This window comes from Amphiprion ocellaris, chromosome 1 (assembly GCF_022539595.1).
Source record: "Amphiprion ocellaris isolate individual 3 ecotype Okinawa chromosome 1, ASM2253959v1, whole genome shotgun sequence".
In the NCBI taxonomy this organism is placed as follows: domain Eukaryota; kingdom Metazoa; phylum Chordata; class Actinopteri; family Pomacentridae; genus Amphiprion; species Amphiprion ocellaris.
This window is the reverse complement of record NC_072766.1, coordinates 7,242,600-7,266,764: the sequence shown is the minus strand read 5'-3', so window position 1 is coordinate 7,266,764 and position 24,165 is coordinate 7,242,600. Positions and strand designations below refer to the sequence as shown.

The following is a 24,165-nucleotide window of genomic DNA, read 5'->3' as shown; positions in this document are numbered from 1 at the left end:
TTCAACGTTCTTCTTGACCAGTCACTAGCTTCACTGCTTTATACAATGTGCAATTCACAATACAAGACACAACAAAGTACGGAAATTGCAGTCAGATGTTCAAGTCACGACCCGTGAACACTAATTCTTTCAAATCATTTTATTCAGTGTCCTTTTTCTGGTTTGTGACTTAATTCCATGTGACCACAAAATAGTGTGACAGTAGTTTGGGTCTTTCCCACGTCATCGTGGAAGAATGGGTATAAAATAATACTAAGAGCATACAACTTTATTCTCACAACATTCTTTAAAATATTGGCATTTACTTGATTTTATGACTATAAATATAAACACTCAACATCCATAAGAAGCAATTTCTGAAGTCTTTCCTGACACCAGCAGAGTGAGAGCAACAGATATGAGAAGTCTGTTTGGTGTCAGAAGTGGACGGTAAAAGTCCCATGGTGAAAGTTAAGGCCATTTTCGGAAAGACGGTCATTGGCAACGTGTACTGGAGATAGATCTGTCTGAACGAAAACCCAAACACAGAAAAAAAGGAGGAAAAAGGACAAAGAGGCAGAAAAAAAAACAGATGTGCACAAATTCTGTCGAAAACTAAACCCAACTGATTCTAGCAAACCCCTGCACACTTGAAGAGGCCGCAGCCGAAAGTGATACGAGTCGCAACTAAAAACAGAAACAACGAGCTCTTACCCCTGGGTAAACACGAGTCATGACCCCTGATTCACTCCGAGAAAAGACTTTTTACCCCCATGAGGACGGGAGGCTTGAAAGCAGCTGCTTTTACATTCTTAAGTGTGGACCCTCCACTGGTGAGAGGGCTTAAAACGATAATTAGAACCACATCATCGTTCAGTGTGAACCGATTTCCTTCTTCAGTTCAAATTGTTTCGCCCTCATGCTTCTGCTGACCATTAAACCAGCTTAACGTGGAAAATCATTCTTTGGTTAAACCAATAACATACTACAGATGAAACAGGAAATCACACTTTTTGCTTCATGGATTTAAAAGTGAAAAGAATCATGAATATAAAAAGATAAAAAATGATTATGTTGTCCCCATTTGTTACAAGATTCAGGTGAGATACTTCAAAGGACCACACCAGTGTTTCTGCAAGTTAACTCCTCAAATGCAAATCTTACATTATACCTTTGATTCTGTACAGTCATTGGCTTTCATAAAATTCCAAAAACCAGGACTATTAAAGGGCGAACACAAACTGCTACCACCGTACATCAGCTGATTATTAAATCAAAAACTTGGCTGTTGATTTCCAGTGATAATAGAAGCCACGCTGACAAATTGATAAAACTGAGACCATTATTTTGTAAGGATATACATTAAATGAATGATTATGGCTTCTTCTACAAATGCACCAGATAACAAAAACACCAGAACATGCAAGTATGATGTCAAGTATATGTGATTTGCGGTAACAGAGATCAAACAAACAAAAACACTGGTGTGGTCCTTTAAAGCAAATAAGGTATTTTAAGAAATAAAAACCCTGTCTACATGGTTCGTTTCAGCTCTGTTGGGAACAATGTTCACGTACAGAAAATATGCACACAAGTACACGTAAATTCATCCACAAACACACACCCATGAAAGTAACAGTGGATTATTGTCAGTATCTTGTCTCAGATTAAAAACCTTTTCAAATTGAAACAAACTAAAATCTGCTTCCACATAAAACTATTTTTCCTTACATCCTAAAAGACATGCATATATGCAAAATACATCAATTAGAATAATATTTGTATTATATACCTATTGCATCTTAATATTCTGTATGTTACGTGTATGTACAGTTTTTTTATGACACTGTGTACAAGTGCAACATTCTGAATGCCACACAGAAACATCTCTAACACTGTGTGAACACTTCACCTTGAAATCTGAACATCTTACTGCTGCCCACGACTGCATCGTTACGTTAGTGAGGTCTGTTAGGTGGTTGTCAAATGTGGCAACTGCAGCACGAAGTGGGTGGCCAACACCTCTGGAGGTAAGCAGGAGACAACAAAGCGTGGTTGTTGTGGCTTCCTACTACCCGACAAGTCACTGACGGCCTGCATTCAGTGCACAGACACATCATGCCGCCGGTTTGAAACCACATTTAACACCGAAGGTTGATGGGTGAAATGACTGCAAGCGGCTGAGTGTTGCCGGACTCGAAACCATCGCGCTGTTTTTCAACCCATCAGAAAATGTAAGGTACATGTAGAAAGGCACCTCAGCACTGTTTTGTGTGATCTGAGACGGACAAGACTAAACTTTATCAACCCGGTCTGGCTGGAAAAATCTTTAAAAAACAAAGAAAAAAAGGAGATTATGTTCTGCCCAAGACTCTGTTTTAATTCAGGGATCAGGCAGACTCAGCGTGCCCTCGTATGTCCCAACATCGTGCAGCAACGAGTCTTCCTGTCTTCTCACTGAAGAATCATGATGACTTGCTTTCAGTTTTCTGTTGTTTTCTTAAGTGTAGGTCACAGTTTTTTTTTAAAAAAAAACTTGAAATGCATTGTTGGAGTCCACACTGGCCTTTTTTTTTTTTTTTTTTTTTTAAACAGTATTTACAGTTATTTATATGATATGGAGTCTGGACAGCTGAGTGGGATGAGATGGGTGGATGTAAAAGCCTCCCAATTAGTAGATGACAACAAAATAAAGGACAAGACCTAACGAAGACACCACTGAGCTAAAGCATCAACAAGTGAGTTCAGAGCTTTAAACATTTTAACTGATTATTGTTTTTCTGGTGGCGGCATTCTAACAAACAACTTGAGCATTTACAAGTAACCGCTGAACACGGTCTCTCGCTTTACAAGGTGTCGAGTGCAAACCATTTAAACTCGGTGCTGTCCTTTATTTTGGTGTTCATTCACGTTTACATTTGAAAAACAAAAAACAAAAAAAAAGTCTCAGGAGGCAGCTGGTTGGTCAGATGCATAGACCATGTGACCCTGAGGGGCATGATATCAAAGTTACCACGTAATGGACCGTGTGTGGCCATGCTGCCCATGCATGCACATGTATGTGTGTGTGTGTGTGTGTGTGTGTGTGTCTAGAACGGTGTGTAGTCTGCGGGGTACATGACAGGGAGCCAGTTCTCGCTGAAGGTAGCGCAGTGAGTCCATCGGAGGTGACGCATGAGCTGAAAAACAAGAAACAGCAAATGATTACAGTGACCGATCTAGAAAACCTTGTGTCATGTCAACAGATGTGAGCCAACGCTGCTCTCCTACCTGGATGCAGTTCTTCATGTTCTCTTTGGTGGGTTTCTCCTCCACCATCTTTGAGGCATATTTTAAGGCTCGGCCGTACATCTTGTTCGCCAGAGCGTGTTTATACGAAAACATCAATACCTGAACAAAGGAAATACAAAAGATACAAGCATATGAGCTTTACTGAACTAACAGAAAGCTTATTAAAAGAAAATGAGAAAGAAATAAGAGAGCACAATGTTTTAGGTGCAATCTTCAGAAATTCTGCTACTTATAACTGATTTTATTAAATTGAGAAAAAAAATTATTACAGGAAAATACCAAAACCAGCAATGAATTGATCCAAGTAGCATGGGTTACCTATAGAGCGTAACCGCTTCATTTCTCTGTGCCATAAAGCTCCACTGTTCTCTGAAAACTATTAAAGACTTTCCTTTATGACCATCAACATTGGCACTGTACCATATTTTAAATCAATCCCACATAAACCATCCTGTGGCTGTAAATCCACTTAAATGCAACCAATACGTATGAATCAGTGATTGACAACAGCCCCCAACAAATGCACTATTTACTCCTGCTCAAGTAAAGTTTATTTAAACCTACAGTTCCCAACAGTATTTTACAAAAATACACTTTAAAAATTACATATTTAAGACTTGTTTATTCAGAAAAATATCTTCAGTAGGAACCAGTGTGCTTGAGGTTGAGAGCCACAGACAACGTAGGAAATTTAGAAAGAAATGAGATCGGACAAACACTGTTGTTTTTAATGGAATCTGTTAATAGCAAATAAACAGACTAACATGGGGCATATATTTACATCAGTATGCCTACAGTTTACCATAAACTTTGACTTTTTCTTCATTTTCTGTTAACATTTTACTTACCTTGGAGTCAGTTAGCTCCGCCCACTTCTGCACCTCCCAAAACACATCCGTCAGGGCTTTGGCCGCATTCTGCAGGGTGTCATCAGAGCTGCTGGCCACCTGCTCCACGACCTCCTCTGGTGCTGCTTGTCCCGTGGGAACTGCAGCGGCACCGTCCTGCGGCGCAGGAGGCAGCAGGAGCTGGTCAGCTAGAGCACAGCCTTTCCTGCACAGAGCGTCTAGCAGGGACGACTTCTGCTTCTCCATGTCACTGAAACATAAATATTAAAACAAGTCAAAGTTAGGGGCTTCAAATCCATCAGTGTGCAGTTTTATAGGCCAGCTGGGGCATGCCGTGTTTCTGGGAAAAAAAGTTAAGGTTTAGGGAAAAAGACGAGCAACTGTAATTATACAACAAATGGGATCTATTTAAAGTGTTACCACTGTAGTCATAAATGACAATCACTTGAAAATGTTAAATTCTAAATTGTAGTTAAACAGTAACAACAAGAAAAGCACTTAGAGAGAGCAGTACTCCACTAAGGTCATTCATTCCCCCATATACCATTGTCAGAAATGCAGCATATTTGAGTAGAAATGCAGCATTTTTTTATTAGTTAATGATGATCAGAAATCACAGAAACATAGAATATGACCATTTAATATAGATGTACCAACAAAGAAAATGATGCTGCGGAGAGCACAGGCATGTGTTATTCATGTGTACGTTATGTACGGATACCGAATCGTGTGAAATAAATATGTAGCAGGTGGTGGGAATTGATGGGACTCAGAAACACCCCCACAATTTAATCAGTTGTTCCTCGTATCATTTCCGATGGCTAAGTCCTGATAAGTCTGCAGCAGTCGATTTTTAGTAGGATCACAATCATTTGATCGTCAGCAGGCAGAACGTAGCATTCACTTGTCATAGTTAGAGTGACGCCCTGCCGGCCGCTATCTCGAAATGGAAAATCCTTCACAAATCAGTGGATCCAGAGTATAAGCCGCATCACTGTCAAAATCTGATCAGTTGGTCCTTGTGTCATTTCTGACCTTCCCTGAAAATTTGATCCAAACCCATTAGTCCGTTTTTGAGTAAAATTGTGCACAGATGGATTCACGTACGCCGACTGTCACATAACTCCTTGGCAGAGTAAATATAGAAAGGAGTCACATAGTCAGCAAATTAACTAACAAATGTCAGCTACACAGCAGTTATCTACTGTCTGCTAACAGCTGCTAATTACTGGTCATACTACACCAGGTGAGGTGGTGGTGGCAAAATGTCTGCGTGGACAGGCACTGGATGAGGGCGTGTTGACTTCCCATCAATTACAGGAAGCTTTTCCAAAATAAGAGACAAGTCTATTATTTTTTCTTTCAAACAGTGCCACTGTAATTACTGTAGTTTCTATAAGCTGTCAAATACTAAATAAATTGATCATGAGGGGTGATGTGTCAGGATTGGGTGGAATTTCCAGATGGAAACCTTGCCACTGTATCTGGAAGTTCAAGCTTCATAAAAATGAAACAGAATCCTTTATAAACAAGCATTGTTCTGCTATTATTACTGTCTTTCAGTGTGACATACGTCTTGATAGAAGCGGCTTCCGGTCGAGGGTCTGTCTTCATGGTGAGGTAAACAGCCAAGGCCGTCTGGTCGATGTGGGAGATGACGATTTCTGCTGCCGACATGACCTCCCTCAGACGTTTTACACGCTCCTTAACACAAACAAGATGAGGAGAAATGACTGTGAGCAAAGATGGTTGGATAATTCAGACTGCAGCTTCTTGAAGAAAACAATGTAATGCTCCCAGCATTTAATACTGACAAAGCTACTCCATTTCTCTTTTCTTCTGCTGGCATGTAGCATTACCTTTTCTGAGTCCAGCTGGTGCAGTCTCTGCACATGCAGTGGAAGGTATTCAGAGTAATTTTCCATCAGTTCGTCATAGATGGAGCTGGAGTCCAACCTGAACAGCATAGTAGATAGTTGACCGAGAAATGAAAAATAAGTAAAAGCAAGCAACGTATTGCTGAACAAGACAAATGAGAAACTGAGCTCACTTTGTCATCCACTGAATCTTCAAATCTCTCATGGCTTCGGCAAACTCTTCCTTCACGTCTTTCTCTTTGTCTCCTTCTTTGTCCTTCTCCTTCCCTCCATTTTTTGCTTTGTTGGGAGTGGGAATTAAGTGATAGATGACTGGAACAATATCCTGCAGAAACACACACAAAAAATAGCTGAAGTCAAAATCCAATAACTGATACATTTAACTAAATCTATGAGCGATTTTACTGCTCTATAAGCATCCCAAATGCTCACCCTCTTTCTACCAATGTCATGTCCAAAGCCTCCTTTATTACCCAATTAGAAAAGCTTAAAGTAGTGCTCATTATCAAGTGATGTTGATATTTATAGATATATTTGTAATTTTACTGACCACCAGAAAACTTTAACTACTCCATCAAAGAATAGCTATGATAAGACTGTTGCATATTTCAGTACAGAAATATCGACATGCTTTGACATGATTAATGCAGATGTTACAAATCCTATCTAAAGGTAAAGAATAAGCCATTTCCAGATGGTAGGAGAGCAGTGGACGCTCTGTTGTACAGTGTTTCTAGCTCATCCAGTACCTTTTTAAACTTTCCTTGTCGTTTTGCAGAGGCCTGCCCCTGGTGGTCAGAATAACACACAGTAAGGAAGAGACAACACAAACACACCAAAAAGGATTCTCTCTTTCTTCATTTTCTGGCTCATCCTCACTCAGAGACTCAGAGTCTACCCACCTACCTGTCACCTATTAAACACATTTTACAGTGATAAACAGTGGTGCAATCCTTGTCGCTGACAAGCTCAGATTAACAAACATACTTTCTGAGGGAAAAACTGAATATCATCAGTGGATTCAGTGAAAATTTGACATAAGATTAATAAAATTCTTGTGTTTAAATAATGCTCAAACAATGCATATGTCTTCGGGAAAGCGAAAAATGCTGATCTGTAAATAGTAGCTGAAGTATAAATTAAAGTCCTTTGCATTGGACCCACAGAGTAAAGCCACAAACACACCAAGAAAAATATTCAAAAGTGAAGACGGAAGCAGCTCCATAGAGATGTAAAGGTGAGCCCTTACAGTGCAGGAAGACATCAAGTTTAAGTTGTGGAAATAAAACATTTGCCATTGTAGTGCATGTAAAAGTAAATGTTTCCCTTTGGCTGTTGACCTTCACAGATATTTTACTCATTTGTGTTTTTTGGCAAACATGTCCCTTTGGCCCTACAGTAAGCATCAAAACTGTTTAAGCTGATTGGAACAAGTGTAGTCTAGGCAAAAATTATTTAAACTAAAAAAAAGCAGTTTTATTTTTTTCAACTAATATTTTTCCCAATTTTGATCCTTAAGGCCAACAATTAAAAAAAACATGGTCCAGAAAAGTTTCAACTTGACCATGTTAACAACCAAAAATATTCTATTACCCATCTAATGACAATTTCAAAAGTGATCCGGTGTGTACGTGATCTGAAATTCTCAACATCGGATGGTTTTTTTCTGGACTGAAATAGAAGCATGGACAACGGCAAATGAGAGGGAAAAAAGGAGTCATGCATTAACTAAAAGGACAGCAGTCAGTTTAACAAACAGCAGACCGGACTGATCAGCTTTAGTCTGAAGTTGTTGTTGAAGTTGAGTGTTACATTTCAGATGATTTTAAAAAGGAAATAACTAAGAGCAGCCAACCACTGGTTTTGTCTAATCCTCAGGACCATGACTACTTCTGGCTTTACACACCTAATGACTCAATGTCAGATTCTTCATGATTGACAAGGTCAAAGTAGATGTGATGCATTCTGCATAAACCTGGGAATGTGTTAAAGTCCTTGATTTGGGAGAAAAGAAAAACAGCACAACTTTGGGTCCTGATGAGTAGAAGTGACCACTGTTCTGAAGTACAGGGATTAACAAAGAACAGAGGCACTCACAGCTTTCTTGCCATACTCGCTCTTGGGTACGACGAGAGAACCTGACAGGTAGCATCCTGGACTCGTCCCTTTAGGGATCCTGAAAAGGGAGAAGTAACAGGAAAGAGATAGCAACAGAGCGAATAAAGACCAATATCACATATCTGATATTATTTATATAGCAAAACAAATTTGCAAAGATTATATTTTGATAAATATAGATGATCTTTTCCAGTGGTGCAGCAATAGTGGAATATTGTTGTATGTGTTTCAGCAGAACACACTGAAGAGAGAGTAAGCATCACTCATTCCCAGCACAAAGCTAAATATACCTTGCATTTGATCAGAGGCAATTTTCTTCTGTTCGCTGTAGATGCAGTCATTATCTTAAAACAAATTCAATGTGTCTCCTGTAGATTATAAGAGTCTGGCAGTAAACTAAAAAAGTTTTTCTGCTTCTTCTTTTGTGCAATCAGTAGTAAATCATACCAGTTACATGAGACCTTTCCTATAAATGGAAGACTATGCAATACAAAAGAAAAGCACCTCGCTAGATTTACTCACTTGTCATCTGGCAGGGATGTGACGTAGAAAGGCTGAGTGGCACCCGGGCACAAGGTGACAGAGTTTGCCTTCTTCTTGGCCATGAGGGCAGCGCGGTGTGTCTCGTACACGTCCAGACTGAGGGTGGTGGATAGACGGTGAGAAACCACAAACGGCAGGTCCTTAAGGCGCTCCAGTTCACTGGACTGCTCATGGCGGACCTGCAGACGTACAGAGTAGTCCCCCTTTTCCAGCTTCAGAGAATACTAGAGAAGTAAAACAGAGATTGGAGGGGTGGGGGGGTGGGGGGGTGGGGGTGGGGGGGTGGGGGGATTGTTAGTTCATGGTGTGCATACCAGAAACATCTTCCCCTTTCTTTTATCATCAATCCCACTTGCTGAAAGTAGGCACCAACTACTAATATGACAAAATATGCAGCCAACTCCTGCAAGTGGCGAAGCGTACCTGGTGTGGGTAGGCGTCCCCTGAGCCCAGCAGTCTCTTGTTCTGATCAAACAGCATCCAGAGCTGACTGTCAAACTCAGACTCATACAGCAGCTCACACAGCATTGGACAGCTGGGTGTCACCTCTCCAGTCTTCGGCTGAGGACAAAGCAAAAGAAGACTTGAAATAATGAAAGAACAATCTGCTGAGGAGTTTTCCTCTCATATGATGTGCAGATGGTTTTGGCAGTACCTGGTGAAAGCTGTACGTGAGGACAATCTCATAGAGTTGTCTGTTATTAGGCAGAACATCCCTCACTCCCAAGGCTTTTATTTTCGAGCTTAAGGGCCTACAACAACAACAACAACAGGGATTAAACAAGGAACTGTGCTGTTATATTATTCCAAGACCACATGCAATCATGCACTCACCTCAAGGGCTGAACCCATGACTTAAGGGTGATAGTTGGGGACACCTCCTCATATCTCAGAGGCGACGACACATCGAAACTCGTCACTCCTTCTGAAGCATGCTAGGCAGAGACAATTCACAGTCAAAACCATAATAGAAAAGAACAGAACAGGCAGTCTTGGTTGTCATAGCTTCCTTTCTGCTGTTGCTAATCTGTTTCCATGTTGTTTTTACTATGTGCAGCGGTGAAGGAGAAGTGTTGAGTCCATGGAAGGAGATGCTGTAGTCCACCGTGACGTCACCCAGGCTTGCCCACCAGCGAGCAATGCAAAACTCTACTACCCTACCCGACTGGAGAAGACAAGAAACACACAGAATAATGCATTGTTTTAAACACTTTTATACATGTGCAGATTTTATATGTATGCAGCTGATGGCTTCCATTCCAGGTGTTTATCAACATCTGGCAGAGAACTTACGATGAAAATAAATAAATGTACCATTTTGGAAATAATCACATTATCAGTATTGATAATCGTTAGAATTTTGTGGCTAAATATTTACTTATCTGCTAAAAGGCATTTTAAAAAGTCTTCAAATTCAATAGATACAATAAATTAATGTAAAAATATGATGTACTGAAACAGAAAAAAATCCAAATTCTCACTAGATGGTCAAAACATTTTTTCAGGCACCATTATTTTTAAGCACAAACTGAATCTGTAATGTCAACAGCTAATCCAAAGTAAATTATCAATCAAAAATGCCTAAAAGAAGAAAGACTTCAATGATGACAAGGTGGCTCCACCAAAAAAGTAAAAGAAAGAAAACAGCAGGTACTGTAATCTAGTAATTATTTTTAAAAATCTATATTGCAAAATTATATGTACCAGAACGGGGAAGGCCTCAGTTAGAGAGCCTCTTTCCAACAGTGAAGAGAACTTGTAGAACTCATTAGCTCTGTAAGCCCTCTGCTTGACCAGATGCACTGCGTGAAGAACAAACTTGGACGATACATCTCCTGAATGAGAGGTCAGTGTGATCTCTGTAGGAGGAAGACGAGAACAGAGAGGAGGGGAAAACAGGAACAGGAACAGAGATAAGAGAGGATGCAGATGATGGCGAAAAAGCAAGAGGGAGAATCAGAATGTGGAGGAAGAAGAGACAAAGAAAAAGTTAAAGAATAAAAGGCCACATTTTGATAATGTAGAGCAACTTAAATATAATGTAACTAGAACATAGAAATAATTTCAAGTGACATCTTCTCAATTTTGATTTGTGGGAGAGGTGATAGCTAAAGACTCTCAGGCACCAAGGTATTAAAAATCTTTATTCACTGCGGGGCATGCAGCAGATATCCTCAGTTACTAGTTTACTACTACTACTACTGCACCAGACCAGACATAATGCTCCCTATCATACTGAAGATAAGAATGTTTTTGTTAATGTTTTTTACACTACTGACTCATGAACAAAATCCAACATTTGATGCCTTTAGAAAACACATACTCTCATTAATCATACCACTAGTGACTGAAACTTGCCTGAAAGCTGTCAAAATCCCACCTTTGCACTACATTCATCACACACAGAGACACTAACCTGCCCAGGAGGCTCCCTGAGGAACAGTGATGAAGTGGCGTCTGATCTGGCCTGGTCTGAAGTGGACGTCTGTGAAGCTCACCTCCTGATTACGACTATCTGTCACTCTATCAGAAGGGGGGAAAAAAAAGAGCTGTCACACACACACACACACAAAAAAAACACACTCGCTTAAATCTCAGAAAAATAAAAATGCTCATATAAAGTGAGAACTTACTTTGCAGGGATAATAACTGTGATTGGGACTCTGAATAGTGGGCCGCAGCTAGGTGCCGCTGTATCATACCCACACACCTGAGAAACACATTCATAATGAGATTAATAAACAGCATTCATTAGCGCCTTCTTTTCCTCTCTCTCCATCTTATCCCCACCTCTGTGTAGTGCACTCCCTCTCTCAGGCCCACAGGATCGATGCGGACATTGACATGGCGACACTGGTTCATCAGCTCTAGATGGGAGGGGCACTGGACCCATGGGGCAGCACATGTGAGCGCCAAGTGTAGCTGCAAGGAGATTCGCTCAGAGTTTCCTGTGACGGATGAAGAAGACAGGTAGTGTAAAAACAATTGACCACATACCAAAATGCTTTAAAGGCAAACAGAAGCACACTTGTACCTGTTTTCTCTGGGAAGATGGGCTCAATTCCTACTCCGTGATCTGAGGGTGCAAGAATCTGGGCTGGATCTCTGAGGTAGATGCCTCTCTGTGAGCCCACGCTTACTGAGAAACCCAGGTGGCTTGTGGGTAAAGAGGCGTGCTGAGTGAGGTAGTCTAAAGCCCTGTCCACCTGAGGAAGAAGACGCAGAGCAGATCATTGGATGGCACAAAATATGAATAAGAAACACCAATATACTTACAATAAAAACATGATAGCAAGAGACAGAAAAGGAAATGTATCAATGATGGCAGTTGTAGTGACATTACCTGGATTATTCCATGGCCCTGTGCAAACACCTCAATGTCATCAACCTTCAGAGCTGTGTTTTCCAGCGCTCTCCTCACAGTAGGAACAGAGGGGCTGATCCCATTCTGCTTCAGTCCTTTACCACAGAAAAATCACACACTGGCATCAGATGCGCATTCACACACACACACACATTTCAAAAATGCAATATACAGTGGTCCCTCGTCAATCGCAGGGGTTACGTTCCAGACCCCGAGTGATAGACGAAAATCTGCAAAGTAGCGACCATATTTATTTTAATATTCATATATATTTTAAGGCTTTATAAACCCCCTCAAATCGCACAACACCGCAAAGCAACACTATGCGCAGCAATCAGACGTTTATGTGAAATGCCGACCGCATGCTGCACATGGGAGACAGAGGACACTGATGCTACAGTCGCTGAGCCAATCAGCGCCCATAACTGTATGCTATGCATTTTATTTCGATTAAATATTATATTAACTTTATGATTATTATTGTTTATATATGTTTTTATATTGTTTTCATTTTTTAAAGCTAGAAAGTGCTTATTTTACTGCAAAAAAAAATTAAAACAATGTAGTGATCACAGAGCCGGTTGCTTTGACTGAACTGTTGTGCTGTAATGCACCATGGGAGTTCGGGGTGTTAGGGTTTAAATGTCATTATTGTGGTTTATGTTAGTGTTAGGGTGTTATTAGTGTTTGTGTTTCCTTATGTTTATCTGGTGTAGTCAGCCTAGTTAGTTTGGTTAAGTGTTATGTTGTCAGGACCGTGAGTGTGAAGTGTAGTGTGTTTGAGGACTTTCTGCCACATTTTCTATAGTGCAGCTCTATGTGTGTCAAAATAAAAGCATCTGCCAGTTGCAGAGTGCATTAAAGGCAGATATCCTTTCTCCAGCAAGCTTGCCACAATAATAAATACATAAAAATACCTTTATACCGCAAAATCCCATGATTTTGCGAAAAATCCGCGATACGAAATGCAATTTAAAAATCTGCGATACAGTGAGACCGCGAAAAGTGAAGCACGATATGGCGAGGGACCACTTTATTCCCAAGTCTAGTATGAATCCATGAACCTGGACTCACCTGACAGGACGAGTGCAATTCCTCCACAGGCATTGGGGGATGACATGGATGTGCCGTTCATCAGCTGGGTACCACGAAGGGTCCAGTTGGGTACAGATGCGATGGCACCGCCAGGGGCACTGATGCTGACCCCCAGGGCCCCATCAGTACTGGGGCCCCTGGATGACCAGGTGTATTGGTTGGGAGGCAGCTTCTCCCGCAGGGAATACTCTGCCACCATCATGTCAGGAGTCACATATGCTCCAACACCTAAAGAAGGGAACGAAGCAGGAAATAGGTGATATGTAACAAAAATTAATACTTCTATTATAATATGTTGCATCATAATGGTCAACGTTTCACAAGCTAATGTGTGTCAATCTTTACTACTGTCAACAACATAAATAACGCAGCCATCTGTACCCCAGTGATGCCATGGCTAAAGAAATGCAAATATAATAATGTTATATGTTATTTACACTTCAGGTTAATGCAATTTGAGCACTTCATTGGATGTTTAAAAAAAAAAATCCCATGTTTTGCAGGTGCCAGCAGTTTTTACTTTGCTTGGAAAATCCTGTTTTACTCACTGTGCACCTACAACCTGGAATAAGTTGCAGAACAATCTAAAGCTTGACTCACTGTTATCCTTTGCTCAATTCATTTTTCAAAATTCATCCTATCTTACTTTCAGCTGGTGTTGTTTTTAAAAGTTAACTTGCTCAAATGAGTGCTTTTATTATTTTACTAACTTTGCCTTTTATTATTTAATGGATACCTAAGTTTGTCATTTGTGTGCCACCATTTTTTTATTGTCTTACTCTGTTACCCTGTAAAAGAGGCCTTCACTCCAGAATGTGTTCTGAGTGTAAATAAAGTTTCAATGAACTAATTAATATATTTGATTTCTTCGTAATTTAGCCAAGCTGTCTGTAATCAAAACATGTACCTATGACACTGCTGGTGGTTCCTCCTGGGCAGCCGACCGTGGACAGGCAGGGACCGTTATTCCCCGCACTTGAAACAAAAATCACATTGTGCTTTTGCACAGCTTCTGTGATCACCTCACAAATCCTCCTGAAAGACAGATTTACATGACAATCTGTAACAGTGTGCAACAAGAAACGACAGAACCTTAACAATCATACACCCCTTCACAATACTTACCCTGAATTGGGCCAGTGAGTGGCTTCCCCATAGCTATAATTGACCAAGTCACACTTGTAGTTGATTACTTCAATCATCTTTAAATGACAGAGATATAAAGAAGAAACTAGTGTAAAAATGCAGAACAAGAGGCAGCCTGTTAGTTAACCTATATTTGACAGAGACTTTGGGGAGTGTACCGCACGAATGAGTCCTGTGCCCGTTTCCATGGTGCTGAGGCGGGTGTCTCCAATCTTCAGAGCCAGAATTTGGGCACCAGGGGCCACACCATTACGCTCAGGTTCCTCTGGGAAGTAACCTGCTGCAATGCTTGCCACATGTGTCCCATGAGCACCTTCGAGAGCACACAAGGAAGTTATATTTAAGAATACACAGCGGACTTTCAGGCATTACGCAGGATTAACTGTCGAATCTGCAATAACGCACTCTAATAGCTAACATGACTGACTGAATCATATGAACACTTTTTTGTAGCTAGGATGGATTTCGTATTTTAGTTCCTCACCTCCGCTGGTGACGATGCAGAGTGTGTTTCCTTCATCATAAATATTAACAGAGTAGTTAAGCATCTCTGCATTTCCTAATGTGGCATACTCTTGTGTCTCTCTGTATGAGCTCAGTACAGTGCACTGGGACAGTTCTCCACACTCTGAAGTGTCAACTACAGCCCTGAAGGAAATAAACAATAACTGTCAGTGTGAATGATAAATATAATGATAGTTAACATGAGGAGATGGTGAAGAAGAAAGGTAAAAAAAACACTTAATGAATAAAGGGGCTTTGAAGAGCGCATGGCTTACTTCCATGTGACGCCATCATGCCAAAGCACACAGTCATATACAGGACCGGGATCACTGTACTTCTTTTCTAGTGATGCCAGCAGCTCTGACTGACTCTGCAGCTCTTCTTTCTGCAACTTCTCAATCTGCACAGAGCAAACAAGGCGAAACATACAAGTGAGACAGACAGCAGGGAAAAATCCTGTTAGGAAATTACTAGGATCAGCAGGGAAACAATGAAAAAACACAAGAAGTTTGCATGTCTGACCTGTGAGGGTGTAGGATGAGCGAGGTCAAACTCCTCTGTCTTGCGACAGACTTCAGCGAGTGCTGCTCTGTGTGGTGGGTCCCACATCTTCTCCTTTCGCTCTTTCTACAAGACCATAGTAAAAGTATCTCTTAAAATCCATGAAAACTCGCAGCAGACTTTAATTCATTTTACCAACAGGATTTTTTCTTTTAACTAATCTGAATAAAGTAGTAACACTACATTAGTGAAGAGGATCCATTAACATAACCATACTTTTCCTTGTTTATGTGGCACAAGTCTTTAAACTTCTTCCCACACCACAAGCTTTATTAGTAGTTGTTATCATGGATGAGCTTGTTTTAGGGTCATCAGTCTCTGTGCATTTAGTACTGTGCACATGTCAACAGCACACTAAGCTCGGTGCAATGCAAAATCAAAACTATCTCAGACCTAGTACAGTAATACTGTCATGTCTTCCTACCTGTATTCTTTCTTTAAGAGCCTTAGGGAAGAACTCATAGCCATTTTTAACTCCAATGCGATACTTCCCAGTTGGATTGACCCAGGCAGGAGGGATCTGGGAGACATAAAAAGACACAGTGAGGCAGATAAAACATCACTATGAAATTACTTCAGATGTAGGGCAATACCTGCAACAGAATGTGATAGCCGTTATTCGTTTATTCTTTACAGGTCCTAAGATCAAAAGGTTTCTGCCTACCTTAAGCGTTCTACCAGACAGGCCGGTGATTGTCCCATCTTTAGGTTCTGCCATCGTGGTCATGTTCACGTCGCCGCTGCCCGTCGTATCGATGATGTCGACAATCTTTGGCTTCCCCTCGGTGGTGACCTAAAGAAGCAGCAATGAAAGAAGCAATCAGGATATTTTGACTGTAACAGGTGCAGAGTATGAATTCAGTAACTTATATTGTCCAATGAGGACTGAAGACATTGTAAACTAAAAATATCATATCCTGACATTTCAAATCTGAGTGATGTGCAAAAGCATCTTGAAGGATGAATAAGAATCCAAAGCCTTGTAAAAGCAATGTCTCCCTGTAAACGGATTTGTTTACTCACAATGAAGGAGTCAGATTCAGTGTCTGCCCTTTACAGCGTGACTGAAGCAAGGTGAGAAGATTAAAAATAAATGGTTGACCTTAATTTAGTATGAAGACCCACCAAATAACCCCGCATCAAGGACGTATCTTTATGAAAGCGGCAGATTCTCATTAACCTATTTAGTGCTGTGTAGCTCGTTAACTAACTTTACTCCAGTGACACTTGGCAGTTAAGGTGTAGTTACGGTTCACTTGCTTAACAAATAAATAACCACACGTCAGTTTAACTTGCTACTACTAACCTGGCCGCAACATTCAACTCATATTTAACGCTAACTGACTGACAACACAAACTGTAAACACTGGAGAGAGTGAAGGAAAATAATTTCAGCTGTTAGCTTCCAGTCTATCGTGCTAGCATGTACGCCAACTTACTAGCTAACATTTAGTTAGTTAACTGTCCGCTAGTTTAGCACATAACCACAACTTGACAGCTGGAGAAAACACTCGCTATTAAATACTACGTCTTGATTTGGTTGTCATAAAAGCAATAAACCTAAATGTCCCGGTTGTCGTGCCTATCTACAGATGTTAACGAGCTAGCTAGCTCGCTGTGGCCGTTGGGTGACAGTTTAAGTGAACGAGTAGGGCCTTTAGCTTAGCTAGCTTCCACCAACTAGGTCGTAGCTAACACGAGGCAGCCGGTCAGACTTACCTGCATGCCGGGGGCCCCGGGATCCACGCCGGTGTCGAGGATAGCGATGAGCACCCCTCGGCCATCGTACTCGGGGAACCTGGTGAGGTAAGAGGCGGCGCCGGTTTCTTTCTTGGGGAGCAGCCCGTGGAAGGGGAACGGTTCCTCGGTAGAATGAGCAGCCATGATCAAAAGAGCGACAATGAAAACAAAGCAGCGAAATGGGGAAGAGAGCAACACGGTGGGAGAGACGGGGAGGAGAGCTGGTTAAAGGGGCAGTGCCTGCAGTTATCTGCCCTGCCACAAACTCCCTGTAACCTTTAGGCCAAACAGCTGGTCTTTTATTATTTATGATTAATAAAATATCTGAACTACTCTTAGAAATCATCACATTGTTTTGTAGATTACAGCTGATTTATCTAACAGTGAAATCCTAGATCCTGGGTCCTCTGGTACAAAATGTACCAGCTGAATTTTTAAAGCTCGATCAGTTAGATTGAATATGAAGACCCTTCAAACACTGTACACAGCACAAACAAAAGTTCCAAGAAGGATAAAGTTACTGCATTTCATCAGTTTGTGGGACCGCATGCCAAAATCTGATGTATAGCTGACAGCAGGGGAACTTTGCACAGTGTACCACAATGTGCATGTTGAACTAATTAGCTTAAAAATCCTCACAAGATAAGCAGTATTTAGGATTCAGTCCGCAAATCAGACCATCAAAGCCAAGATGTTTGCTCATTTCAACTTACAAGACAGCAGGAGAAAACACAGGAAGTCTTTAGATTTCTTGGGTTTTCCTTGTGTATTTTTGTAGGATATAACCTTAATTTTTAAAGTCCAGAGACAAGCAAGGCCTCAAACGAACAATCCCTAGGCAGAAACTAATGCCAGAGTATCTAAGACATAATCTTCTGAGATCTCAGAGTGGAAATCAAACGAACCCCTTACAGAACCTCCCAATTTCAAGCCCAGTTTTACATAAAATGTATGACGCACAATGACATTAGACAATAAAAGTTTAGACCTCATAAACAAGGAGTTGACTTGGCTGCCATATTGGTTGGTCACGTGTGTGATTAGTTAGGTAAATGCATATAAGTAATAATATTGGACTTGTTAGATAAATTTGTAACTTTAATCTGATTTCTCCATTGGAAAGCACTTTGTGTTAACATCTATACCTGTATAAAAACAGGCAACCTTTATGTTAATGCAAAACAAAGACTCCACACACCCACACAGGTTGACTGACTGGATGACTCCTCAGAGGTGTAACAGCATGTGAACGCTGTACTTGAATTGCATCTCTCCTGCTCTACTGTTAGCTTTAGGTTGGGAAAAATACACTTTTTTGTCATATTTGGGTTTGTTGATATCACCCTTTTCTTAGCATCAAGTTTCAACCCCAGCCGAGGTCTCATAGCTACAATAACTGACACCACCTGTATGGGTTTATGGGTTCTGTTACATTTGTCCTGTAAATCTTGGCTTCAGTGTCTGGTGAGTGCTCACTGGGTGGTGCTATAATACTGATAGTTGTGTGATTGCTGCAAGTTGTACTGAAATCATGTTGCTACAATTGGAAAAAAAAGAAGAGAGTTTTGCAGAATAATGTGCAACATTATAATGGATGCTGTTTCAAAAGATCCACCTTTTTAAAAAATCCAGTCCTTATGCAAATATACATCCTTTGAGGAATAATTTCTGGCGCCAACAAGCAGAAAATGCTCTTCATAGTTACACTGTGTGTTACATTTTAATTTTGGTGTTTGGGATTTTAATGATTGCATACCGCCTTGTAAAATAAGACACTTAGCACCATTAAATCCCTGTAAACTATTTGGATAGTGAGGCTACTAAACATAAACAACAATGTTTTCTCAGTTTCAGGATGGTTTACATTTTTCAGATACAGATATATCACCTAAACAGCTGTCATTTGCTTTTTTGGGGTTTATTCTGGCAGCGCTAAGCAAACAACTTCTCATGCCTTGAACAGTATCCTGCTCATTCTTTGCTTCCTTTTTTTTCTTTTACTACCTGAACTACGGATCACCTCTGACTCAGGCTTTTAAAAATATCCTTATTTACAATCAGAAACTGTGGCAGACGAGCCAAAGTTTGTGTTTGAATCACTGTTGAACTTAAAGGATGGAGAAAAGAGCACTCCTGCATGTGCTGTTCATTTTTTTTTGTTTGTTTTTTTGAATGGAAGAAAGTGGAAACAATTCAGACAGAAATAGCAAAATTTTATCTGCACAGAGGTTCTGCTCATGTGAATTTGATATGTTATATAACTTCACATCTAGAGACTCTAAATCAAAATTTCATTGGTCGGCCTCTGATATAACAAATAACATACATTCAAAATTGTTTCATTCTCTATTCATAGAGTTTTTTATTTGTCTTCTCCATAATACCAGGATTAACTTTGCACATGTCAATCGCCATCTGTTCAACTCAGTATTCCGCCTCCGTCTCACATATATCAAATCCATATACTTATCCACACTGTAGGCTACGGTGTGTGCTTGTACTACAAAAAAAGCACAAGCCACAATAGGGAGGGCTTAGTTGTACGCGCACAGTTATTTTAAGTGTGCCAACGCCCTCAAACCCTGCTCTGATGGCTGCCTTGTGCGCAATAAACCAACAGCAAGCATCCTTTCACTAATCTGCTTATAATCAGCATCTGCCTTCTCTTCCTCTTTCTGTCAATGGCTCTGCGATGTCACGTCTACACAAACACACATATGCACACTCTCACACAATCATTGTTTGATGTGACACTAATAGGACACATAATTTTAAATCTTTGCTCTTTTTTTTGTCTATACGCAAGGGGCTTGTCTGTCTCTCTGTTTTTTGCCATTAACCGACCCTCACACACTTGCAGTTGCACACACTGACACACACGCTTGTGGTTTACCACAGGGCGTAGCCACTTTAGTTGAACTGAAATACATGCACGTTATAAACATCTTTAAAGCTTTATTTCCCTATGTGATGCCCTGCATACAGCGACAAAGTACTGTGTTCTGCTCCTCTTGGTTTTGTTTGCAGATATGATACTACTTTGCTTGTTATGTCATGATAGTGGCAACCTTTGAGTCCTGCATTGAGGTCTTATATAATGCTAATTTGACTGACATTATATCTGTGAATGAAATGTTACAGTGAAGAGGAGCGTTCTTGATGCTAAAAATGTGCTATAAATGAAGTTAGAGCCCAAATCACTCATCCCTCTTGCTACTAAGTGCATAAACATGCAACTGACAGGATGTGGCCAACATAAATGCTAGCCCGCAAGCTTTTCTTCAACATGAACTTGTCTTGAGAGTTTATTCAGACAACATGGGTAATACTGTGGTTATTATCTATGAAAATAGCCACAGTTTTTGAGGAGATAGTCAAAGCATGCTGTTAACTGTGTCACCGATATGCAGCTTCAAGCCCAGCATGCACATTCAGTCTGTGGTGGGAAAAGCAGAACTCTTGCTTCAGTGAAAGTCCAATCTTGTCAAGCTTACAAGATAAAATATAAACCTAAAAAAGCAGATATGCTCATTTGACAGAGGTCCCAAATAATATTGTTGATGCATGTGTAAGCATCACTTTGCAGTTGCAGTCAATAAAAGTAGTTTCTTGTATAACAATGCATAATGATATGTTTTGATATTTTGCATTAATACTCTACATTCTTTAGGCAGAAGTAGTAGACGTAATATTAATAACTTTCTATGCAGTTAGGCAGTTTAGTTCAGGAGCTCCTAATCTAGGGGCCTGGGCCCTCCGAAAGGACACAAGATAAATCCTGAGGGGTCATTAGATTATTATTTGGAGACGAAAGAATAAAAACAAAGTTACGGCATGTCATCAAGAATGAGACAAATAATGTCACGTCTTTCATTGCAGTTTTAACATACGAAACCTGCTCGCATTGATGAGGTCACTAGAAATGCAATTTGACGTTGAATTTTTGCAGCACAAAACTCAAATCAAGATGAATTTGTTGGCAATGACCAACTTTTAGGTACATGCCATCAACTATTGTCCGGGGTATTATGTACTTAGAACATAATGCAATAGTTGATCCTCTATCTATCATGCATTAAGATTTCATGCAGAATTGCTGATGTCATGCCATTTGTGACAAATTCTCAAAATTTGAATTATTGTTTTGTCACCAGCTGCAGAGTGGTGTGGTGGTTAGCACTGTCGCCTAGCAGCTAGAAGATCCCCGGTTCATCTCCCCGCCTTCCTGGGATCTTTCTGCATAGAGTTTGCATGTTCTCCTTGTGCATGTGTGGGTTTTCTCTGGGTACTCTGGCTTCCTCCCACAGTCCAAAAACATATGCTGAAGTTAATTGTTTATTCTAAACTGCTCTAAAGTGTAAATGCAAGTGTGATTGTTTGTCTTTATATGTAGCCCTACGACAGACGACCTGTCCAGGTGTCCCCTGCCTTCACCCCAAGTCAGCTGGGATAGTCTCCAGCCCTCCCGAGACCCTAATGAGGATTGAATGGTGTATAGATAATGGATGGATGTTTTATTACCCTCCAGTGTAGTTGAAATTTGATGTTGCTTCCAAAGAAGATCTATCGTCAGGGGCGGATCTACTGGGGTGGCATAGGGCGGCAACTGCCACTCCTAGAAGATGCCTTGCCATCCCGGCTGCCACCCCAGTTCTGAACGATCTAATTCAAAAATATGTATATGAAAGGTTGTGGCCGACCGTAAAGAGCGAAAGTCCAGGAAAGACGAATAACGAGTGAAACTCCGATGTCCGAGTGGTTCCGAATGCACCATGTAGACGTCACGTCCTGTACAGTCTATGCTGCTACAGATACGAGGCGACACGCCCCCCTGAGGGAGCTGCTCTTAGACCTCACTCATGTGGATGACAGCTGGATGTCGGTGTGGCAGTAAGACACTAGTTAGACTGGGTTAGACTACATGGTAATATAACTGTTCACAATGTATTAAATGCTAATAGTGTCTAAATTCACATAAAGTGTTTGCTTGCGAGACGAGCCACGGTTTCCAGTGAGTCCGGGCCTTGCTAATTTTTACTTCTGTAGCTAGCTAATGTTAGAGAACAGCCACAGAAGGATGGTGGGGGATCGTCTTTGGAAGTTTTTCTCCTTTTTTTTGTTGATAATTACAACCTGTGGTTCTGACAACAGACTGTAAGTCAAAAGAAATCACACATTCACTAAGACTTTACATGACAGTAAAGTGTAACCAAACCCCCAGTCACACCAGGTTTTCATGCACTGTTTGAAAACTACATCCTGCTTGTTTAATGCTGGTTTTTATAATTTTGGTGTCAAGGTCATAATAACACCAACATTAATGTGTTTCATCACAGTACAGTCATATCATTTAGTTTACAGCTGACAAAACGTTTACATGTTAAGTATCTCTTTAAAGGTTTAAATTGTACACATCAGATTGTATCATAGTTAATAATGAGAACTATCAAAGGAAAAAACATAGTTCAGTCAGTGTGATTCTTGTAGGAGACAGTAAAGAATGACGAGGAAGGGAACCACCAGCAGCTTTTCCCAGCCTAAAAGAAGAGAGGAGGAAGAACATCCCAGAGAGGAGGTGGAGGAGGAAGAGTTCAGAGAAAGAAATGAAGGCATGCAGAGCTCAGACACAGAAAGGTAAATAAGAGACTATCTCTGGTCCAGCTGGTCCACATGCTATGAATATTGCTTTAGTATAATATATCTGAGTAAGAGGTACACCTGTCACAATAATTACCTTTTTGGACAAAATATTATCTGATGTAGTTAGTCTTCTAATTTTAAGATGATAAGTAGATCCTTAATTCTTAGGAATATCCAAATATTGAAATTATAGAATTATTGTAAGAAATGTCTCAAATAAAGAGCATCAAAAAATAAAACCACAAATCTAAAACAATAAATAATATTATCTGGACTCTGACTCTGTTCTAGATGAATTGATAATGTAATCATTGTGGCAGGAAGAACATAAGCAGAGATCACACAAATGCAGATTTCCCAAAACAGTGCATAAGAGAGACATTGTCTAGTCTTAATCTAATTTGTTGTTAAATTTAAGAAACATTTTTAGCATATCTAGCATTTGATTTCTTCAAAGTGTATAAGGTTGACTTTATTTCATTTTAAATCTTTTCCCCTTTTGCTAGACATATCAAATCACATATTGTGATTGACAGCTAATAAGAACAACTCATGTTTAGGATTGGCTGACAAATACAAATGATATTTACTTATTTAATATACTTATTTCAGCAGTATTTGCATCAATTTGATAACGCCTGCTGGTTGGTTTCATCCCAATTCGTCATTCCATTTTTGAGTAATGTTGCTAACAGACAGAGAGACAAACCAATGCCAGTCATCACATAACTCTGCCAAGGCTCCGCCTCCTTGGCAGAGAGTGTGTGTGTGTGTGTGTGTGTGTGTGTGTGTGTGTGTGTGTGTGTGTGTGTGTATATATATATATATGCGGGCTGCACAGTGGAGTAGTGGTTAGCACTTTCGCCTTGCAGCTAGAAGATCCCTGGTTCACGTCCCGGCTTTCCCGGGATCTTTCTGCATGGAGTTTGCATGTTCTCCCTGTGCATGCGTGGGTTTTCTCCGGGTACTCCGGCTTCCTCCCACAGTCCAAAAATATGCTGAGGTTAATTGATTACTCTAAATTGCCCGTAGGTGTGAATGTGTGAGTGATTGTTTGTCTTTGTATGTAGCCCTGTGACAGACTGGCGACCTGTCTAGGGTGTCCCCTGCCTTCACCTGAGTCAGCTGGGATAGGCTCCAGCCCCCTCGCGACCCTAGTGAGGATTAAGCGGTGTATAGATAATGGATGGATGGATATATATATGCCACCCCCTAAAATGTATCTGCCACCCCTTTGCCACCCTATTAATTTTTCTCTAAATCCGCTCCTGTCTATCCTAGATTTTCATTGACTGCAGTAGTTTTAATTTGCCTGTGATTATGCTTGAGGAGTGACATGTACATTTAGGGTACATTAATCTGTGGTCATTTTTGGACATTTTCTCATTTTTGTTGTATGTTCTTTACATAGTGAGAGAATAATGTTGATAAGAACAACTCATAGACATCTGAAACATGA

The 24,165-nt window shown here is 40.5% G+C and overlaps 1 protein-coding gene across 2 annotated transcripts; it reads right to left on the bottom strand.

Moving 5' to 3' along the window:
- Nucleotides 1-124: 124 nt before the first annotated feature.
- On the bottom strand, nt 125-17,285 carry tpp2 (tripeptidyl peptidase 2). 2 transcript variants are annotated; one of them, XM_023277020.3, is made up of 29 exons: nt 17,046-17,285; nt 15,991-16,119; nt 15,751-15,846; nt 15,288-15,392; nt 15,041-15,165; nt 14,746-14,909; nt 14,420-14,574; nt 14,241-14,317; nt 14,023-14,150; nt 13,095-13,343; nt 12,000-12,115; nt 11,691-11,862; nt 11,447-11,604; nt 11,290-11,366; nt 11,073-11,179; nt 10,361-10,515; nt 9,705-9,821; nt 9,491-9,591; nt 9,312-9,408; nt 9,080-9,217; nt 8,636-8,880; nt 8,093-8,171; nt 6,745-6,783; nt 6,169-6,320; nt 5,978-6,074; nt 5,692-5,822; nt 4,119-4,368; nt 3,250-3,369; nt 125-3,158 (listed from the first exon to the last, which is right to left on the bottom strand). In XM_023277020.3, exons 1-29 carry the CDS (start codon nt 17,208-17,210, stop codon nt 3,069-3,071), a joined length of 3,834 nt encoding a protein of 1,277 aa, XP_023132788.2. In that variant the 5' UTR covers nt 17,211-17,285; the 3' UTR covers nt 125-3,068. The 2 variants fall into 2 exon arrangements, with proteins under 2 accessions (XP_023132788.2, XP_023132789.2); XM_023277021.3 differs by lacking the exon at nt 6,745-6,783.
- Between the last annotated feature and the right edge of the window lie 6,880 nt (nt 17,286-24,165).

Bases quoted from the DNA above. Each gene is read 5' to 3' on its own strand.
- tpp2 (XM_023277020.3), bottom strand. From the start codon at position 17,210: ATGGCTGCTCATTCTACCGAGGAACCGTTCCCCTTCCACGGGCTGCTC. The intron at 16,120-17,045 runs GTAAGTCTGACC...CTGCTTCTTTAG, and splicing joins CCGGGGCCCCCGGCATGCAG to GTCACCACCGAGGGGAAGCC. The intron at 11,605-11,690 runs GTACAAGTGTGC...CATCCGTCACAG, and splicing joins CATCTTCCCAGAGAAAACAG to GAAACTCTGAGCGAATCTCC.